General features: G+C 40.5%; 2 protein-coding genes across 2 annotated transcripts; both read left to right on the top strand.

Annotated features, from left to right (window-relative positions):
• The first annotated feature begins 1706 nt into the window (after window positions 1-1706).
• LOC115581392 (phospholipase A2, minor isoenzyme-like) lies at window positions 1707-5277 on the top strand. The gene is made up of 4 exons (XM_030416441.1): window positions 1707-1746; window positions 4333-4483; window positions 4567-4694; window positions 5156-5277. The coding sequence occupies exons 1-4, from the start codon at window positions 1707-1709 to the stop codon at window positions 5275-5277; spliced, it is 441 nt and encodes a 146-aa protein (XP_030272301.1).
• Window positions 5278-9961: 4684 nt separating this feature from the next.
• LOC115581352 (tripartite motif-containing protein 16-like) lies at window positions 9962-12833 on the top strand. The gene has a single exon (XM_030416377.1). The coding sequence runs from the start codon at window positions 9962-9964 to the stop codon at window positions 11627-11629; it is 1668 nt and encodes a 555-aa protein (XP_030272237.1). The 3' UTR covers window positions 11630-12833.
• Window positions 12834-18022: the final 5189 nt, after the last annotated feature.

Here is an 18022-nt window from a genome sequence, read left to right as displayed (position 1 = left end):
ATGGTTGGTGACCCAGTCCCGGACCAGAGCAGCCCGATGGAAACTGACATTATCCCAGATGACAACAAACTGGGGCTCTGGCCCGTCCTGGACTACTGTGTCATGAAGTGTGTCCAGAAAGAGAATAATGAGGGCTGTGTTGTAGGGACCGAGAATGGAGTGGTGATGCAGTGTCACTGTTGCCTGCTCCTCTTCTTCGTCCTCGTCCTGCTGCTGCTCTTACTCTCCCTCTTCCTCTTTCTGCCTCCATGTTTCCAAAGTTGGCACAAAGGAGCTGAGCTCACATCAGGTGTATTTGTAGTGCTCTGGCTGAGACTGATTGCTCTACAATTACATGTTAAATGTTTTCATGTGTGTGAGTCTGTGTGCTTTTCCAATTTTAGTTGTGTTTTGTATTTTAAATAGACGTGTTTTCCCAATGATGGCATGAGATTTCCTTTTTGAACAATGTGTCTTATGTAAAAAACTGTGTGTAGTGTTTTGCAAGAAGTGTGTTGGAGAATTTCAAACACAGTGCAAAGCATATATTGTGTTTGCAGGGTTGGTGCTGTTGTTTAGGACATGGTCACCAAAGTTAGAGGTTGTGATGCTTTGGGCATAGCAACCACTTTTAGTGTTTAAACATCAGGCAGAAACTGTAATGCTTTTTCCACTTCTAACATCTGTGTATAAACTCTATCAAACAAGATGACGAGCAGCTAAAATGTTCATCACACTGAGAAAAGATGATGAACTATGACAAAACACTTCTGAGATCACCGAGATTTAACATCTTAGATTTTGGAGAGATGAGATAAAATATCTTGTTTTAAAGTAATTCAGTAACTTATATCTTTGAATTTATACTATTAAAATGACTTTTTGTTCTTCACTTAGTTAGTTAATGTTTACATGTTAAAATTTCTAGATAAAGCAAGGCTAAATCATTTATATTCATATATATATATATTAACTAATAAAACATTTTTTCAAGCAGCATCATAATGAATCTTCTTGAGACGTCTGTGACTGAAGAAGTCTAACGTTACATTATAAAAACTTTCATTATGAACCCTGTCAGGACCTGAACATCACTAGTGAACATTTAAAAGATGTCAAAGAACTTTTATTCTGGCTCTTCACTTGACGTCTTTTCAACGTTGTCAAAGACGTTGGTTTGTTCCTGCTCAGTGAGTTTGTTTAATGAACTGATTGTCACACTTGGAACTGAACCAACACAGACAGTTCATCAGGTACACCCTCATTTAAAGGTCACACCCACTTGTCTCCATCTTTTCTCTTTTTTTCTCACCTGCTGCTCTATAAGAACGGCTGCACCAACACCCTCACCATCCAGACCATCCTCACCATCCAGACCATCCTCACCATCCAGACCATCCTCACCATCCAGACCATCCTCACCATCCAGACCATCCTCACCATCCAGACCATCTTCACCATCCAGACCATCCTCACCATCCAGACCATCTTCACCATCCAGACCATCCTCACCATCCAGACCATCCTCACCATCCAGACCATCCTCACCATCCAGACCATCTTCACCATCCAGACCATCCTCACCATCCAGACCATCTTCACCATCCAGACCATCTTCACCATCCAGACCATCTTCACCATCCAGACCATCCTCACAATCTAGACCATCTTTACCATCCAGACCATCCTCACCATCCAGACCATCTTCACCATCTCTGTCTGCAGTCATGAACCTGTCAGGTCCTCTGCTGATGCTGCTTCTCACTGGTAAGAAAATAACTGATAATATACATCCATGAAATGATCTTTATGTCTCTTTCAGGTCTTTTTTAATCCACCACTTCTCAGTTAATGTTGTACCACTGTTTCATGGATGTTTCTGTTCTGCTGATTTGCTCCATATGGGGTTATTGAACAAGTTAATAATGTAGAATTGTGTCTAAGTAACTAAACTATGTCACGCTTTGTGGCATGTCAGCTAATATTAAGCAAGCCAGGTGGCAAACAAAGTGAATGCAAGCCAGGTAAAGTTAATGGACTGACAGTTTTCTAGAGACACCCACTGATTTTGATATTATCCAACATTATCATTATTCTTTTTGGTAGGAATGCCAAAAAGGAAGAGGCAGCAGAAGATTGACTTCTTTTTCAAGTCAAGTTGTCATGTAAGTGGAGTTATGTGACAGGATGGAAACAGCAAGCTAGCATTCAATCCATAAATGCACTAATTCAAGTTTATAATAGTACATTCATATTCTTGCATTAATGCCATATAGGTGTTCATTTACGTAACTTAAATCTGTTTGTTGGAGCTTAAAACCTTCTTTTCAATGAAGAAAATCTCCTACATCAACTCATCCCTGTTACTGCTCTCAGAAACTAGAACATAATAGAAATGAAGACAATGAAATGCAAGAAAACTATTAAAATCTTCAATAATAAGAGCAATAACATAATGTAGAGTACAATAAAGGCTAAGATGTAAGTTTAGTTAAAACAGATTAGAACAACAAAATACATGTAAAATTATTTATAAAAAGCAGATAAAAGAACAACAAAAGAAAGGAATGTTTCCTAATCAAAATCAAGGCTGTAGCGGTTTGTTCCAAGTTTACCTGAAATATTTTGACACTTTATGTTCAGGAATATTAATATTGAGTTCTTTATGTAGGATGTTTAAGTATGAAGGTAGATTTTTATTTTCAATCAAAAAAAACCTTCACTTCAATCAAAAAAAACCTTTTCAATCAAAGAAAAAAAGTTTTGAATGCAAAAAAATATTTGAGACTCAAAAAATTGCATTTGGACACTTTTTTTTATTGAAAATGTTTTCTTTGTTTGAAGTAATCTTTTTTGTGTTTGGGCCATATTATGGGTAGGACATTTGTGTCTTAACTATTCAATCCCAAAAAAGTTGCTTCAATCAAAAAAAATATTTTCAATCAAAGAAAAAACTGTTCAAATTGTTTTTTATTGAAAATGTTTTTTTCGATTTGAAGTGATTTTTTCTTTGAATGAAGTGAAAAAAGTTTTTAAGTCATTTTTTTTAATTTAATTATTATTATTGAATTATTGTCATGTTATTAGCCTACTCTGCAGCTAACACCATCACACAAATTAGTCAACGTGAACTAAGTTAGCAAGCTTTATGTTTAATCGAAATATCAAACAGAGTAGGCTAATAACATGACACCAATCATTTTAATGCTGTAGTTAACAACAACTCCACTGCTCCCTGGCTTGCTGGCGAACATGACTTGCTTGTCAGAAAGACGTCGTTGGTGTAGACACTTGTCACTCAAACATGTCTGACCAATGGGGAAGCACCCGCCCACTGCGGGATGTTCGTGTCAAAATAATTCAATGAAAAAAAAAAAAATGACTTAATTAAAAAACAAAATCACTTCAAATCGAAAAAATATTTTCATTTAAAAACAACAAGTTTACTTTTGCATTTGAACAGTTTTTTCTTTGATTAAAAATATTTTTTTTGTTTGAGGCAACTTCTTTTTTGATTAAATTATAAAGACACAAATGTCCTACCCATAATATGGCCTAAACACAAAAAAGATTAATTCAATCAAAGAAAAAAAAAAGTGTTCAAATGCAATTTTTTGAGTCTCAAATATTTTTTTGCATTCAAAAACCTTTTTTCTATGATTGAAAAAGTTATTTTTTAGATTGAAGTGATTTTTTTTTATGGAAAATATTTTTTTTTTTGATTGAAGCAACTTCTTTTTTGATTGAATTATAAAGACACAAATGTCCTACCCATAATATGGCCCAAACACAAAACAGCATTACTTCAATCAAAAAAGTTGCTTCGAACAAAAAAACCTTTACTTCTATCAAAGAACTTTTTTTCTTTGATTGAAAAGGGTTTTTTGATTGAAGTGAAGTTTTTTTTTATTGAAAATATATATTTTGATTGAAGCAAACTTTTTTTTGATTGAATAATAAAGACACAAATCTACCTTCATATTTAAGAGGAATGGAACTCCAGGATTCAGGACAAAGGAGAGCATGGAGAAGATGAGGGAGAGAAAACAGAGTTCTTGCAAATTTCACTCACTCACACTTCTTTAATAAAACATATACATGAATTGCTTAATACCACGGTATGTGATTGCTTGTGAATATATAATATCTTGGGTTAAAGAGTGTTGTACTATAATGTACATTTTGAATGCAATATTATTTGTATATCATAGTAAAGAAAATCTAGAAGTGCATTGCATTAGTTTTGGAGACTGAAACATGGGCCAGAGGTGGTTGCAGTGCTCATGTGCTACACCTAGAACCCTCCCACATTTAAAACTGTTGCTCCACCCCTGTATTTGTGTGCCTCAGCAGCCTGTACGGTCAGCGGTCGGGCGCAGTTGACTGATCTATGGCAGTTTGAGAAAATGATCCGGTGTGTTCAACCTGGTGTTGACATTTCAAAATACGCCGACTACGGCTGCTACTGCGGCGACGGGGGAACTCCTGTGGATGAAGTGGACCAGTAGGTTGTTTTCCAATCAACATTTTAAAATCTATATAAATGTGGGATTTTCTCAAACATGCATTCTTTCCTTCTGTGTTCAGGTGCTGCAAAGTTTTTGATGAATGCTATGGAGCACAAATGAGTGATCCTGAATGCCAGAGTTTCTCTGAGTTTCCATTTTTTAGTAGGTATGACTTCACCTGTTCACGAGGCCGGCCGACCTGCTCAGGTAAGACTGAACCAGGATGCTTTAACTCAACAATTTAAACTTCAAATTTGAGATGTTTTTAAACACTTTGGTGGTGAAAATCTGCAAGATGCCGGTGAGAATTTGACAAAAGGCTTGATTTTTCAGGATCAGTTCATTCCAGAATCGAAAATGCATATCTGACCTGTAACGTTATTTTACTTATTTTTGTTGGTGTTCAGTCCGACACTGACCGTGTTCACTTGGAGCTCAGTACAGTTAGCTGTTAATAATATGCATATTTCACTTTGTTGCTTTAGTTTTTTTGGCTGTAACTGATGATATACCTTAAATTCAAGTGTAGTTCCCAAGTTCCTGGAGTAGAAAATGTCTAATTTTCAGAAAAATATGAATCCCTTAATGCCATGTCAGTGTCATGTCTTTAATTTATTTAGTGTTTGTAACATCACAATCTGTATTATGTGTATTTTCTGTCTCCACAGCGTCCAACAACAACTGCCAGGCTGCTGCATGTGAGTGCGATCGGGCAGCAGCTCTCTGCTTCACTCGAGCCAAATACAACCCTGAACACAAGTACATGGATCCAAAACTCTGTAAAAAATGAGTTAACCAACAAAACACACGAGAGAGAACATTGGATTTCTCTTTAAAGTTTAATTTCTTCAGGATTATTATACAAACCGGATTTCAAAGAAGCTTAAAACTTAAAAAACATCATGAAATTCTCTAAAATTACATTTAAACCATGCAGAATCAGCTGTTAGCACTTCCTGTTAGCAGTGAACCTGTGGATGTACAGACAACTATCACTGGATCACTGTGATACTGAAGACAACTTAAAAACATGATTTTTCTAAGGCAGGTTCTGCACATGTGAGAAATGACTGGGTTTTCATTTGTGGGTGAACTGTTCCTTTAAAGAATGATCAAAATCAAGTGTTGTGTGTTTATGCATCATGTGTAACTACAAATCTACAGACAAATCTGGGTCCAATCAGTTCAGCATTCAAATAAAACATTCACGTGTGTTTCTCGTGTCTTCTGTCAGTTTCTGATTGATACTAACTTATAAGAGAGGAAGCTTTAAACTGTCATTATTATGGATTATACATCGACATCATTGTACAGAAAATTAGAGAAAAAGAAGGTAAAAACATCTGGAGAATATTTAGGTCCACTTTTAACAAAACACTAAATTATTATTTCAAAATAAGAGTCTTCTTCTTCTACTCCTCCTGCTTCTTCTAAGTGCTGTATTAGAGGCAACTGTTACAGTTTCTTGGAGAGGCTTCTTCAGTTTTAACTTACTGGTGGAGAGCTTCAGGTTCTAAACTCTGTGTGTCCTTATACTGTTGTTAAGGACACGTGTGGGTCGTTGGTCCAATCAGCCTTCATGTGTGTTGCTAAGAGGTCGTCCATGCAAAAACGCTTTTTAGTGTAAACGCACGTGTTTCGCATCGTTCTGGCCGATCGTCCACATGGATCCTGTGAAGGCACTTTTTTGAAACCAGGTCTCAGGATGGAAAAATCTGAAAAGCCGCCCTCGCGTTCTCGTGTGGCCGGTGAATCCGTATACTTTCCAAAACAATGACGCCCTCGCCCCACCCCTCGACCTCTAGCCTTCATCTCACGACAACAACAACAATGGCGGACTACATGCTTGTGTTTGTGTTTCTTGCAACTTACTTGTCTTGTAGTCGAGTGTGAGTCACAGCAGCAGTTCGACCTCATAAACAGTCCACACTAACGATTCTGGTTTCCTTGCTCTAGTGAGGTGTCTGCACAGTTACACATTCAGAGCTAAGCTTTAATAGTTTGTTGTTCCTAACTGTGAGGTAAGAAATGTGGCTGTGTGTTGTTTACATGTTCAGGGGCCATGTAGACAGTAATCAGCTCTGTGTGTGTTAAGGTTTAGCTGGAGGACAGGCCCGTATGGAGCACTAACACTGAATTTATCTCTCGTGCCAGTTGTTTAGAGCTGACTTAATGTATACATTTCCATATAAGCATGGAGAGACAATCCTGTCCACTTTAGGCTGCAAGCGCCAAGGAGTGACCTCAGCAGAGTTAGATAATGTACAGAAGAAGGAGGCAGGTCAACTTCTCTGTCTACTATTGGATAGATGGACCCTCAATCCACCAAAGTGACCAATTAGAGGTAGGAAGGAGCGAGTGAATAGACTTTAAAAAAGGCTCGCAGAAGCAGAGAAGGGGGTGGTACTTGGTAGATTTCCGAGATCGAAGGCCTGATAGGATTTCTGATAGAGCAGAGGGCAAAGCATTGGGCAGAACTTTTTAGTAGATTTGAGAACACCAGGTAGCGGCCGTCTGGTTCGGATGCGGGCTTGAGATCTGTTTCAATAAAGATTGCGCCATCATTCCACCCAGCCTGGCCTCCGCAGATTCCTTTATCAACATACTACACGGAAAAGATGCACACTAATGTTATACACTCAAAAGTATGTTGAACGATAGCACACATGTTGAGTATGTAGTGTATAGTATGAAATTTCAGACGCAACCTTTGTATACAGCGTGCAAGCTTTATGCGCATGCTCAGTCTCTTCATCTCAGTTTTTTGGTGAATTTCGAGCGCCACCTTTAGGCCTGGAATATGTCGTTTTCAGTGGATCCTACTGGACGCAAATATTCTTGAAATGATGCAGAGGAAGACGGAAGAGGAAAAATAGATTGTTTTGGTACGTGTGGACTCAGAGGCCGTCCACATGGAAACGCTCTTTAGTGTAAACGCACATGTATTGCATCATTTTGGCCGATTGTCCACACTGATCCTGAAAACGCACTTTTTTGAAACTAGGTCTCAGGTTGGAAAAATCAGAAAACGCAGCCCTCACGTTTTTGTGTGGACAGCGAACCCGCAAACTTTTCGCAACGATGACGCCATCAACCCACCCCTCGACCTCTAGCCTTCGACCTCTGAACCCCGCGACGTCTCATGACAACAACAACAACGGCGTACTTCATGCTTGTGTTGGTGTTTTCTGCAACTTACTCTCCTTGTAGTCGAGTGTGAGTCGCAGCAGCAGTTCGACCTCATTAACGGTCCACACAAACGAATCTGGTTTCGTTGCAGTAGCCATTTTCGTCTTCTTCTTGTTGTGCTCGGTTTCTCCGTCTACTGTCTGTTTGTTTACAGCGCGCAAGCTTAATGCACATGCTCCGCCTCTTCCTCCTCGTTTTTGGTGAATTTCAATCACCACCTATAGGCCTGGAATATGAACTACAGCGTTTTGATTTTTCAGTGGATTCATCTGGACACAAATACTCTTGAAACGATGCCGGAGGAAAAACAATCGTTTTGGTACATGTGGACCTACGTCCAGGTGAGCCCCGGTGTGAATGGCTGTTAAGCTGTCTGAGGAGAGATATCAGTGCAAGATTGTCTCCCCAGTGCTGGAAAGGAGTAAGGTTTAAGTGATGAAGTCTCAAGTCTCACCAATTGCTCCTAAGGAATTTTAGGAGAAACAAATGAGAAATGTTTGAGACCAAAACAGGCGACAACGAGACTGAGATGAGAACTTTCATTGAGCTCCTGAGCAGTGAGCAGTAAAACTTTCCTCTGGGTGATGATGTTGTTAAGTTTTGCTTCATCTAAAAACTGCAACATGTAAACATTTCCTGACTAATAGAAAAACAAAAGATCATTTAATAAAATAGATTCAAAGATATAAATTACTGAATGACTTTAAAACAAGATATTTCATATAATCTCACAAAAATCTAAGATATTAAATCTGCTCGTCATCGTGTTTGATAGAGTGAATACACAGATGTTGAATTTGTACAGTAGGTACTACTCAGGAAAATGTAGAAATATATAATGTATCTTTCTAATTGTCTAAGCTGGTGAGGCACTGGGCTAACTACGATTCTCAGCTGGATTGGATAAAGATGGAAATGGACATGGTGGCTCCCTCCAGAACCAAACAGGCTCTTTCTCAGATTAAAGTGGTTGAGGGGAAAAAATCCCATTCTGAAGAACTCTCAGTGGTCTGAGGTGCAAAAGGTTGATGGGAAATCACAATACAAGCAGGAACATTCTTCCATATGGGATAACCCACGTATCATGATGGGTAAACACTCATTTTGTTGGGATCCTTGGCAGAGGAATGGTATATGTGTGATTGATGATCTATATAAGTCATATCAGGAGCTGGTAGATCAATTTCTTTTGGAGGGAAGGGGTGAATTATGGAAATATCTACAACTAAGGAGCAGTGTGTGAAGTGTGTTCCCACTTAACAGAAGTATAGAGGAATCTAATATGTTGATCTGCCAAGTACAATGCATAGAGCTTCAATATTATACAAAAATATAATAGAATTACAAAGTGTGAATACAGAGAATCTTACATTAATATGGCAAAGAGATTTAGAATGTGAAATAAGTAAAGAGAAATGGCATCATATAGTTTCCAAGGTTGGTTGGGCCACTAGAGATATTAGAAGCAGATTTACTCATTACAGAATCACACATAGATATTACTACACTCCTGTGAAGCTTTTTAGAACGGGCTTAGTAGAAGACACAAGGTGTTGGAAGTGTTCGGGCCTTTTGGGAATGTCCTGTGGTGTTACCTTTCTGGAAAGAAGTATTAAGGAAACTGGGAGATTGGTTGGGACACTGGATACAGGAGTCTCCACTGTTCTGTCTCCTGGGAGAAAGCACACTTTTGCCACAAGGAGTCAACAAAGGACAGCATGCACTAATAACTGCAGGCCTCATCACTGCAGCGAGGCTGATACTGAGGAACTGGAAGAGCTCATGTTCATGTATGTAACAAAAGAAATGAACTCGTTATCACGGGACAACAGAGGACATAAAATGAATGAATGCATGGCCCTTTAGGGCTTCCGTAGATCACTCCCAACTGTCAGTCAGCTGTTTATCTGAAATATCAGCAAAGCCTGAGGAGCCAAGAAACATTTTACAACTACAAACTTTGATGTTTTCAAGTGTGGAGCAGGTTTTAACTGAGGCTCTGTTGTAAAAGAGGGAACAAAGTTCAGATTGACAGAGCTGCTCCTCGTCCTGGAGTGACTCACAGCTCCATCAGCCCTCCCTCTTCTTCCTCCTCTCACACAGCAGCTCCACTCTGTCACTATATTTCCTTGTTCCCTCCCCTTCATATCTACAGTCTGTGGATGGGCGTAACTGAGCTGACAGACCTCATTCGCTGCACAAACACACGTGTTCAGATCAGAGCTCAGACTAGTTTCAGTTATCAGGAAGTGAAGCTCAGACGGTCGTTGACACTGAGAGGTGAAATGGAGCAGAAAGCAGTTCAGCTGGACCGAGAGACTTTCTCTTGTTCCATCTGTTTGGATCTACTGAAGGATCCGGTGGCTACTCCCTGTGGACACAGCTACTGCAAGAACTGTATTAAAGACCACTGGGACACAGAGGATGAGAAGGGGATCCACAGCTGCCCTCAGTGCAGGAAGAGCTTCACACCGAGGCCTGAGCTGCTGAAAAACACCATGTTAGCAGTTTTAGTGGAGGAGCTGAAGAAGACTGGACTCCAAGCTGCTCCTGCTGATCTCTGCTATGCTGGACCTGAAGATGTGGCCTGTGATGTCTGCACTGGGAGGAAACTGAGAGCTGTCAAGTCCTGTTTGGTCTGTTTGGTTTCTTTCTGTGAGAAACACCTCCAGCCTCATTATACTGTGGCTCAATTCAAGAAACACAAGCTGGTGGAGCCGTCAGAGAAGCTCCAGGAGAACATCTGCTCTCGTCACGATGAGGTGATGAAGATGTTCTGTCGTACTGATCAGCAGTGTATCTGTTATCTCTGCCCTGTGGACGAACATAAAGGCCACGACACAGTGTCAGCTGCAGCAGAGAGGACTGAGAGGCAGAGAGAGCTGGAGGGGAGTCGACACAACATCCAGCAGAGAATCCAGGACAGAGAGGAAGATGTGAAGCTGCTTCAACAGGAGGTGGAGGCCATCAATGGCTCTGCTGATAAAGCAGTGGAGCACAGTGAGAAGATCTTCACCCAGCTGATCCGTCTCATGGAGGAAAGACGCTCTGATGTGAAGCAGCAGGTCAGATCCCAGCAGGAAACTGAAGTGAGTCGAGTCAAAGAGCTTCAGGAGAAGCTGGAGCAGGAGATCACTGAGCTGAAGAGGAAAGACGCTGAGCTGAAGAAGCTCTCACACACAGAGGATCACAACCAGTTTCTACACAACTACCCCTCACTGTCAGCACTCAGTGAGTCTACACACTCATCCAGCATCAAGATCCGTCCTCTCAAGTACTTTGAGGATGTGACAGCAGCTGTGTCAGAGCTCAGAGACAAACTACAGGACGTCCTGAGAGAGACATGGACCAACATCTCACTGACAGTGACTCAAGTGGATGTTTTACTGTCAAACCCACAACCAGAGCCCGAGACCAGAGCTGACTTCTTAAGATATTCACGTGAAATCACACTGGATCCAAACACAGCAAACACATATCTGTTATTATCTGAGGGGAACAGAAAAGCAACATACACGAGTCAACAACAGTCTTATTCTAGTCACCCAGACAGATTCACTGACTGGTATCAGGTCCTGAGTAGAGAGAGTCTGACTGGACGTTGTTACTGGGAGGTGGAGAGGAGAGGAGTAGTTTATGTAGCAGTCGCATACAAGAATATCAGCAGAGCAGGGCTCTCAGATGAAAGTGGATTTGGATACAATGACAAATCTTGGATGTTAGATTGTTCCACAATCAGTTATAACTTTTTTCACAACAAAGTCCAAACTCCCGTCTCAGGTCCTCAGTCCTCCAGAGTTGGAGTGTACCTGGATCACAGTGCAGGTATTCTGTCCTTCTACAGCGTCTCTGACACCATGACTCTCCTCCACAGAGTCCAGACCACATTCACTCAGCCTCTCTATGCTGGAGTTTATGTTTATGACTCTGCTGTGTTCAGTAAACTCAAATAGACTGAAGTCATTTCAGGGTCAGTGGGTTAAATTGTGTGTTTCATTCCTTCAGACTTGTTGTGTTTCCATCATTGTTGCTGAGAGCTGATTGTTGTGGCATTTCTTCACTGCACACAGATCAACCTGTCAATCAAACATTGTGGGCGGTACTTTGCCGCCTTCTTGTTGTTGTGTAAATGTTGGACTTTCTTCAGGCGGCGCTCCTTCCTGTGTCTGTTCAGCCACGGAGGCTCTCGCTGCTCCTGATGACTTCACTTCACATGATCATAATCAATAAGGAGATGCTTCATTATTTGCTTGTACATAGCTGAGATTCTGCTCCAACACACTGATTGTGTGGATGAAGTCAATCTGATCATGAAATCACTGAACAAGAGTGCTTTAACAGACTTTACTGATATGTTTAATATACAAGTTATTAAAGGGTGTTTGTCCTTCACTGTTTTATGTAGTCATATTTCTTCCACAAGGAAACTTCTCACTTGTTAATATTCATAAAAGTCTGATTTCGGTAGGTTATATAGTTTTGATAAGTTCTCTAAAGTCTCTATTTCTTCATCTGTAACTATCTGATTATATCAGTCAAGCCTTTACTTAAACAGTTTTTAAATGTATTGTCATTTAAAGTTGGTTTAAATTCTCTGTCCATCACAATCTGTCTCATAAATATCAGATCCTTTTGAATATTCTTTGGTTTTGTAACTTTTACTCAGGCCATTATTGTGTTTCTTATACATGTGTTCTCAATTTTTCAGGTGTCATTGATAGTTATTTTAGCAGATATATACATATTCCAATATTTAACCATTTGTTGAATTTCAGTTTCTTTCCACTTTGCTACTGAGGAGTTACATAACCAGACGGTGAGCGGTTTGACTAGAGCAGCGTAGTAATAATTCATTACATTTGGGAGAGCGAGTCCTCAGTGTAGTTTGGCTGTTTTGAGCATCTTCAGTTTTATACGAGGTTTTCGTTCTCCACAAATAAACGTATTAATAATTTTAACAGTTCTTTTTTGGTATGTAAATTGGCAAATTTTGAAAGAGGAATAAAAATCTTGGTAAAATGTTTGTTTCCATAATCTCATTTCTCTCTGTTATTGTTGGTGGGATCAGTTTCCATTTTTGTAAGTCTTGTTTAATTTGACTCTCCAAAGCCCCAAAATTATATTGATGAAGCTGATTAAAGTCAAATTGTCACCCCGCAGTATCTCCATTTATTGTGTGGCCATTTTAGGTTATATGTAGATCTGATAGTTTGTGATATTGACTGCCCAACTATCATTGCTTCTGATTTACACATATTTACTTTATAGTCAGACGTTGCACTGTATTGTGTTATTTCCTCCATAACTACCTCCAGGGATTGTGATATATTAGTTAGGTAGAGGATCAAATCATCCACATATATATTGCTGATTTGTGCTCTTCTTGTCCCAATAACAGTCCTTGTATTTTACAGGTTTGTCTCATTCTCTCTGCAAATGGTTCCATGGCCAAAATATAAATCAGGGGGAGAGAGGGTCTCCCTGCCTTGTTCCCTGAAAAAGACTGAAAGAATCTGATTTTATACCATTTACTCGTATTCTTGTCTTAGGTGTATTAAATATCATTTTTAACCAGCTGATAAATGTGTCACTAACTTTACATATTTGACACACCTCAAATATAAAAGACCAAATGCTTTTTCTGCGTCTAGCGTTAAGATAATCATTTGTTGTTTTGTCTTTAAAGAGTTTTCTATTATATTCAAGGTTCTTCTGACGTTTATCCCCCAGAGTTCTATTGGGGACAAAACCTGACTGATCAGGATTTATAATGTCAGGAATAATGGATTTAAGTCATGTTGCAAGAATTGAAGTGAGTAATTTATGATCTACATTTAATAAAGATATTGGGCGATATGAGGCACAATCTGTTAGTTCTTTACCTTCTTTATGAATTAATGTGATAACAGCAGAATTCCAAGTATCTGCATATTGTCTGTTCTCCAGAGCCAGTTAAAGGTTTTACATAGCAGAGGTCCTAATAAAGCTTGAAACACTTTGTACAACTCATTTGTGAATCCATCACTTCCTGGACATTTCTCATTATTTTTGTCTTTTTTATAATATCATACAATTCTGTCTCCATTATTGACCTAATTAAATGATTATTTTGATCTTCCGTTACTTCTGGCAGAGTCATAGGTGTAGAATTGTGTATGGACCGTATGAACGTGTCCACACCAATATTAAGGTTGAAGGGAAATAAATGTGCCTCATGCGGCACACAAAGGGTTAAATCCTTTCCCACTTCAGCACCGCCTCCCAAATACATCTTTGAGACAGGTGTGTTCTGATTGGCTGAGCTCCCTGTAGGCTCCTCCTCCTCCTGCAGACTGTCAAGGTGTTTCACTTGCAGACTTTGCAGAGTTGATGAGAGGAGGTCGACACTGTTCTCATGCAACACATGTCTGAGGATGTCGGGCAAGAAAAGAAAGGTGGAAGATATTAGAAGCTATTTCACCAAACAAAGTGTAAGTCACCTGAGGAAAATAGTCCCCCCTCATAGGCTGCTGCTAATGACTGAAACACATTGTTTCCAACCGTTTTCTCACTCTTAATGGTGATTGATTTGATTCATCAGACAGGGTGGAGTGGCAGGGTCTGTAGCGCCGCATTACGTAATAACGCCGCATTATGTAATAATCAAGGCCGCTTTAATGCACGGGCTTACCTGGGCTGAAGCCCAGGGGCCTCACACGTTCAGGGGCCTCACAAGTTCAGGTTCACGATGAGCTGAAAAGATCATATTGTTTTGTAACTTGTCAGGTTTTCTGTCAATCACTCTCTAATCGCACGTTACGTGGCTGCTGATTGATCCAAATTAGGAGTGACCCACGTGACCCCATAGCCTATGGCCCGCGGGCTGACCTATCAGAATGTCTGTAGTTAGTTTTGGGGTGTGTCCCTATGATTGAGTGACATTTAGTGGAAAATGTCGGGGAGGACGTTTGAGAGTGGTGCCAAGAAAAGAAAAACACTTATTAAGAAAGAGTTGGGCGAAAAAGAATTACTGAAGAGCATCCAAACGCGTTTTTAAACCAGCTGCTGCTGAAGATGGAGCCAGCACCAGGGGAAGCTCGCTATCTCACACACCGGAGGGAGCGGAGGAGCCGCAGGCCGCGCAGGTGGATGTAGCTGGAGAGGAGCAGGGGACCGCCCGCAGCAGCGGAGGGCAGGATAAGGGGGAAGCACACGGGCCCCAGAGAGAGGACCAGGCTGCAAAGCAGTCAGGGGGAGACGAGTCAATGTAACAGTGACCCGGGCCGCTGGGGAAACAATATTGACGCAAAAGTGCGCGCTTATTGGGCGAAAATGGGACCGGAGTCCTGTCAAAATAAAGATGCTAACATGTCGGCAAGACCAGACGAAAGCACTAATACAAAGGTAAGAAAGTGCTGTATTTATAGGTTGTGCAGGTTTTAAATTGTTGTGGTTGTGCATTGTTTTAAGAAAAATGCACATTTGCTTAGATGTTTGTCTAGATCAGGGGCAACTGGCGGCCCGCGGGCCTCACTCAATACCAGTCAATTTCCAAATATCAATAATTCACAGTGTCGTCGGAACATTATGCAAACAATTTGTATCTTGATGAGAGAGATAGGGCTACTTCTCTGCCCCGGTTCGCACCCCATGCAAACATGTTCTATCCTTTTTAATTAATAGAGAGGTGTTAGTGGAGCCTGTTTCATATGTCCACGCTTGCTCTCCAAGGCTTCTCCACACCGGAGCGCATCCTCGGACTGCCCTTCCACCTGGACGCCGCATACCTCGACCCCGTGCACGGCCAGAGTTTACCTTACACACGGTTATCGTATTTCTCCTTTCACGGACTCCTCGGCGTGTGTGATTACTCCTTCGAGCCTGCGTTCATCCGCAAAAGGAGCGGCTCGAGTGCGCTGCGTAAATGAAGGCCACGCGCGGCTCAGAAAGCATCTGCCGCAGGAGCTGGAAGACAAACGACTCAGCAAGGTGGAGACACTGCGGGTAGCTATTTACTATATCAATGTGGAGCCTGCTGGACTTGTATCGGGATGGAGGTGTCGCTTGGAGACGCGCGTAACTGCGCCGCTGCAGCAGAGGACAGAGTGCAGCAATGATGGCGAATACTCGCTCAAGTTGGCACAGCCATATAAATGTGCCACAAAGTCAACCCAGTGGGAGACTTAGAGATCAGACCCTAAATTCAGATTAGCTGTTGTTAACGCAGTGCTAGCTTGAGCCAGTGTGCAGGCGAAGTTGAGCGCACAGAAGGAGAGATTGAGAGCAAGAGTGAGCGGTCTGCAGCGCAGAGTGCAGGGGTTATTATTGCACCTTAAAATGCATACAAGCAAACATGCAAATACATTTATTGAGCACAGAATATATTTTTGTTTCCGCAAATTAAATTATGTTTTAAGATTATACTGCAAACCTTCTATAAATGTTGCTCAGTTTCTTCTTTTTGGCACCTGGCATTAGGCCATGTTGCTCTCCATGGGGCTGAATGGAGTGTGTGTGTGCAGGTGCATGTGATTGGTTCACAGGCCCACTGAGGCCAGAGCAGAGGCTTCTACTTTGATCTGTTGCTGTTCTTCGCTTATGCTGTTATTAGTTATTATCAATGTTTGTGCAGACAGGTGATGGTTGGTGATGTTTTTCATAATATCGTTTGAAATCATATTTGCACACATTTTGGTTTTATTATCACCATAAGTTGCTGTGTGGTTGTAAAAAAAAGTGTGTTGTGTTTATGCTCAAGTGGGCTCAGTGATATGTTAATAACAATATTTTGGTGTTTTCTGGCTCAAAGAGGGAAAATTCACTGTTGTATGTCTCGAAAGAAACTACTGCATTTTGTGATGTAGATTACCTAGATGTTAGGCTTTTTTAAAATGAGACTCTATAAATCGAGGGGATGGAGGGCCTACAAAACCTCTCAGCCCCGGGGCCTAACATTAGGTTAAGGCGGCCCTGCCCACAGGAGACCATTTGAATGGCAAACCAATAATATCTGATTTAAGGCAGTAACATTTAAAGGTAGCGCTTCTGATTCATCTCAGTTCACCTTATAACCTGAAATGGAGCCAAAATGTTTCACTGTCTCCAGAATATATTGAAGAGAGGTGGGTGAGTCAGATACTGTCAACAATATGTCATCCACAAAAAGACCTAGTTTTATTTCTGTTACGTGGGCTGGACACCTTTAATATTATGGTTATTTCTGATTAAAATGGCCAGAGTTTCTAATGATAAAATAAAGAGCAGAAGGCTCAAATTTACACCCTTGCGAGGTCCCACGGTTAAACTGAAATTGATTAGAAATTCTGCTGTTTGTAATAATTTTAGCTTTTGGTTGTGAATAAATCAAAGAAATATACTTAATGAAATTGGGACCAAATCCAAATTTATACAGTGTTTTGAAGAGATAGGGCCATTCAATGCAGTCGAACGCCTTTACGGCGTCCAACGATATCGCAATAGCTGGAGTGACCAATGAGTTGGCAAAGTACATTATATGAAATAACTTACACATGGTATCCACAATTTGTCTTGATTTTACAAATCCAATTTGATCTATGTGAACAAGTTTAGGAATAATTCCTTCTAATCTTCTTGCAGGATTTTAGCACAATCTTTTCTCTCTGAATTCAGGACAGAGATAGGGCGATATGCTGCACATTGTAAAGGGTTCTTATTTGTTTCGACACGTCTGAAGCTTGAAATGCTGCGTTGGCTCAGGATGAGATTCTTTCTTAGTTTTTTTAAAAACTTTTTTTTATTGATTTTTTTCCAATGAAAAACAAAACACAGACATGTAAATATACACACAGAACAGGTACATCAGACAGGGTCATCTACAGCAAAACACAATGACAGGTTCTGTAAAAAACAAAGGGCTGGCAGAAAACAGGCTGAAGGGTCGGATCCAGAGTCTTTAATGGACCCACAGTTCTCCATTAGAGTCCACAGTGACACAAAATACCTTCCTTCGTACAGTCCCCAATGTCAACAGTAAAAAACATAAGTCCACACAGAATATACATTCAGTGGTAAGCTCACCTATTATCTATGTAGTCCCTCCATTTCTTCCAATATTGATCACCTTTTTCAGTGTTGTGTCTCAGGGAAAATGTTAACTTTTCCAAGTTGTGAATTTCTTCAATTATTCCTATCCACTCTGAAATCGTTGGGCACTCCTTGCTCAGCCATTTCCTGGTTATTGCCTTTTTACTACTTGCTAATAATAGCTGCAGTAGGTATCTGTCTTGTTTATTTATTTCAGTTGGTATGTTACCTAAGTATATGACTCCGAAACGGAGATCAGGCTGCAAAATTATTACTGATTTGATTGCTGCTGTAATATCTTC

The sequence above is a fragment of the Sparus aurata genome, chromosome 5 (assembly GCF_900880675.1).
Source record: "Sparus aurata chromosome 5, fSpaAur1.1, whole genome shotgun sequence".
Classification (NCBI taxonomy): domain Eukaryota; kingdom Metazoa; phylum Chordata; class Actinopteri; order Spariformes; family Sparidae; genus Sparus; species Sparus aurata.
The sequence above is the reverse complement of the archived record's forward strand: the minus strand, read 5'-3'. Positions and strand labels throughout refer to the sequence as shown.

Bases quoted from the DNA above. Each gene is read 5' to 3' on its own strand.
- LOC115581392 (XM_030416441.1), top strand. From the start codon at position 1,707: ATGAACCTGTCAGGTCCTCTGCTGATGCTGCTTCTCACTG. The intron at 4,484-4,566 runs GTAGGTTGTTTT...TTCTGTGTTCAG, and splicing joins CCTGTGGATGAAGTGGACCA to GTGCTGCAAAGTTTTTGATG. The intron at 4,695-5,155 runs GTAAGACTGAAC...CTGTCTCCACAG, and splicing joins AGGCCGGCCGACCTGCTCAG to CGTCCAACAACAACTGCCAG.
- LOC115581352 (XM_030416377.1), top strand. From the start codon at position 9,962: ATGGAGCAGAAAGCAGTTCAGCTGGACCGAGAGACTTTCTCTTGTTCC.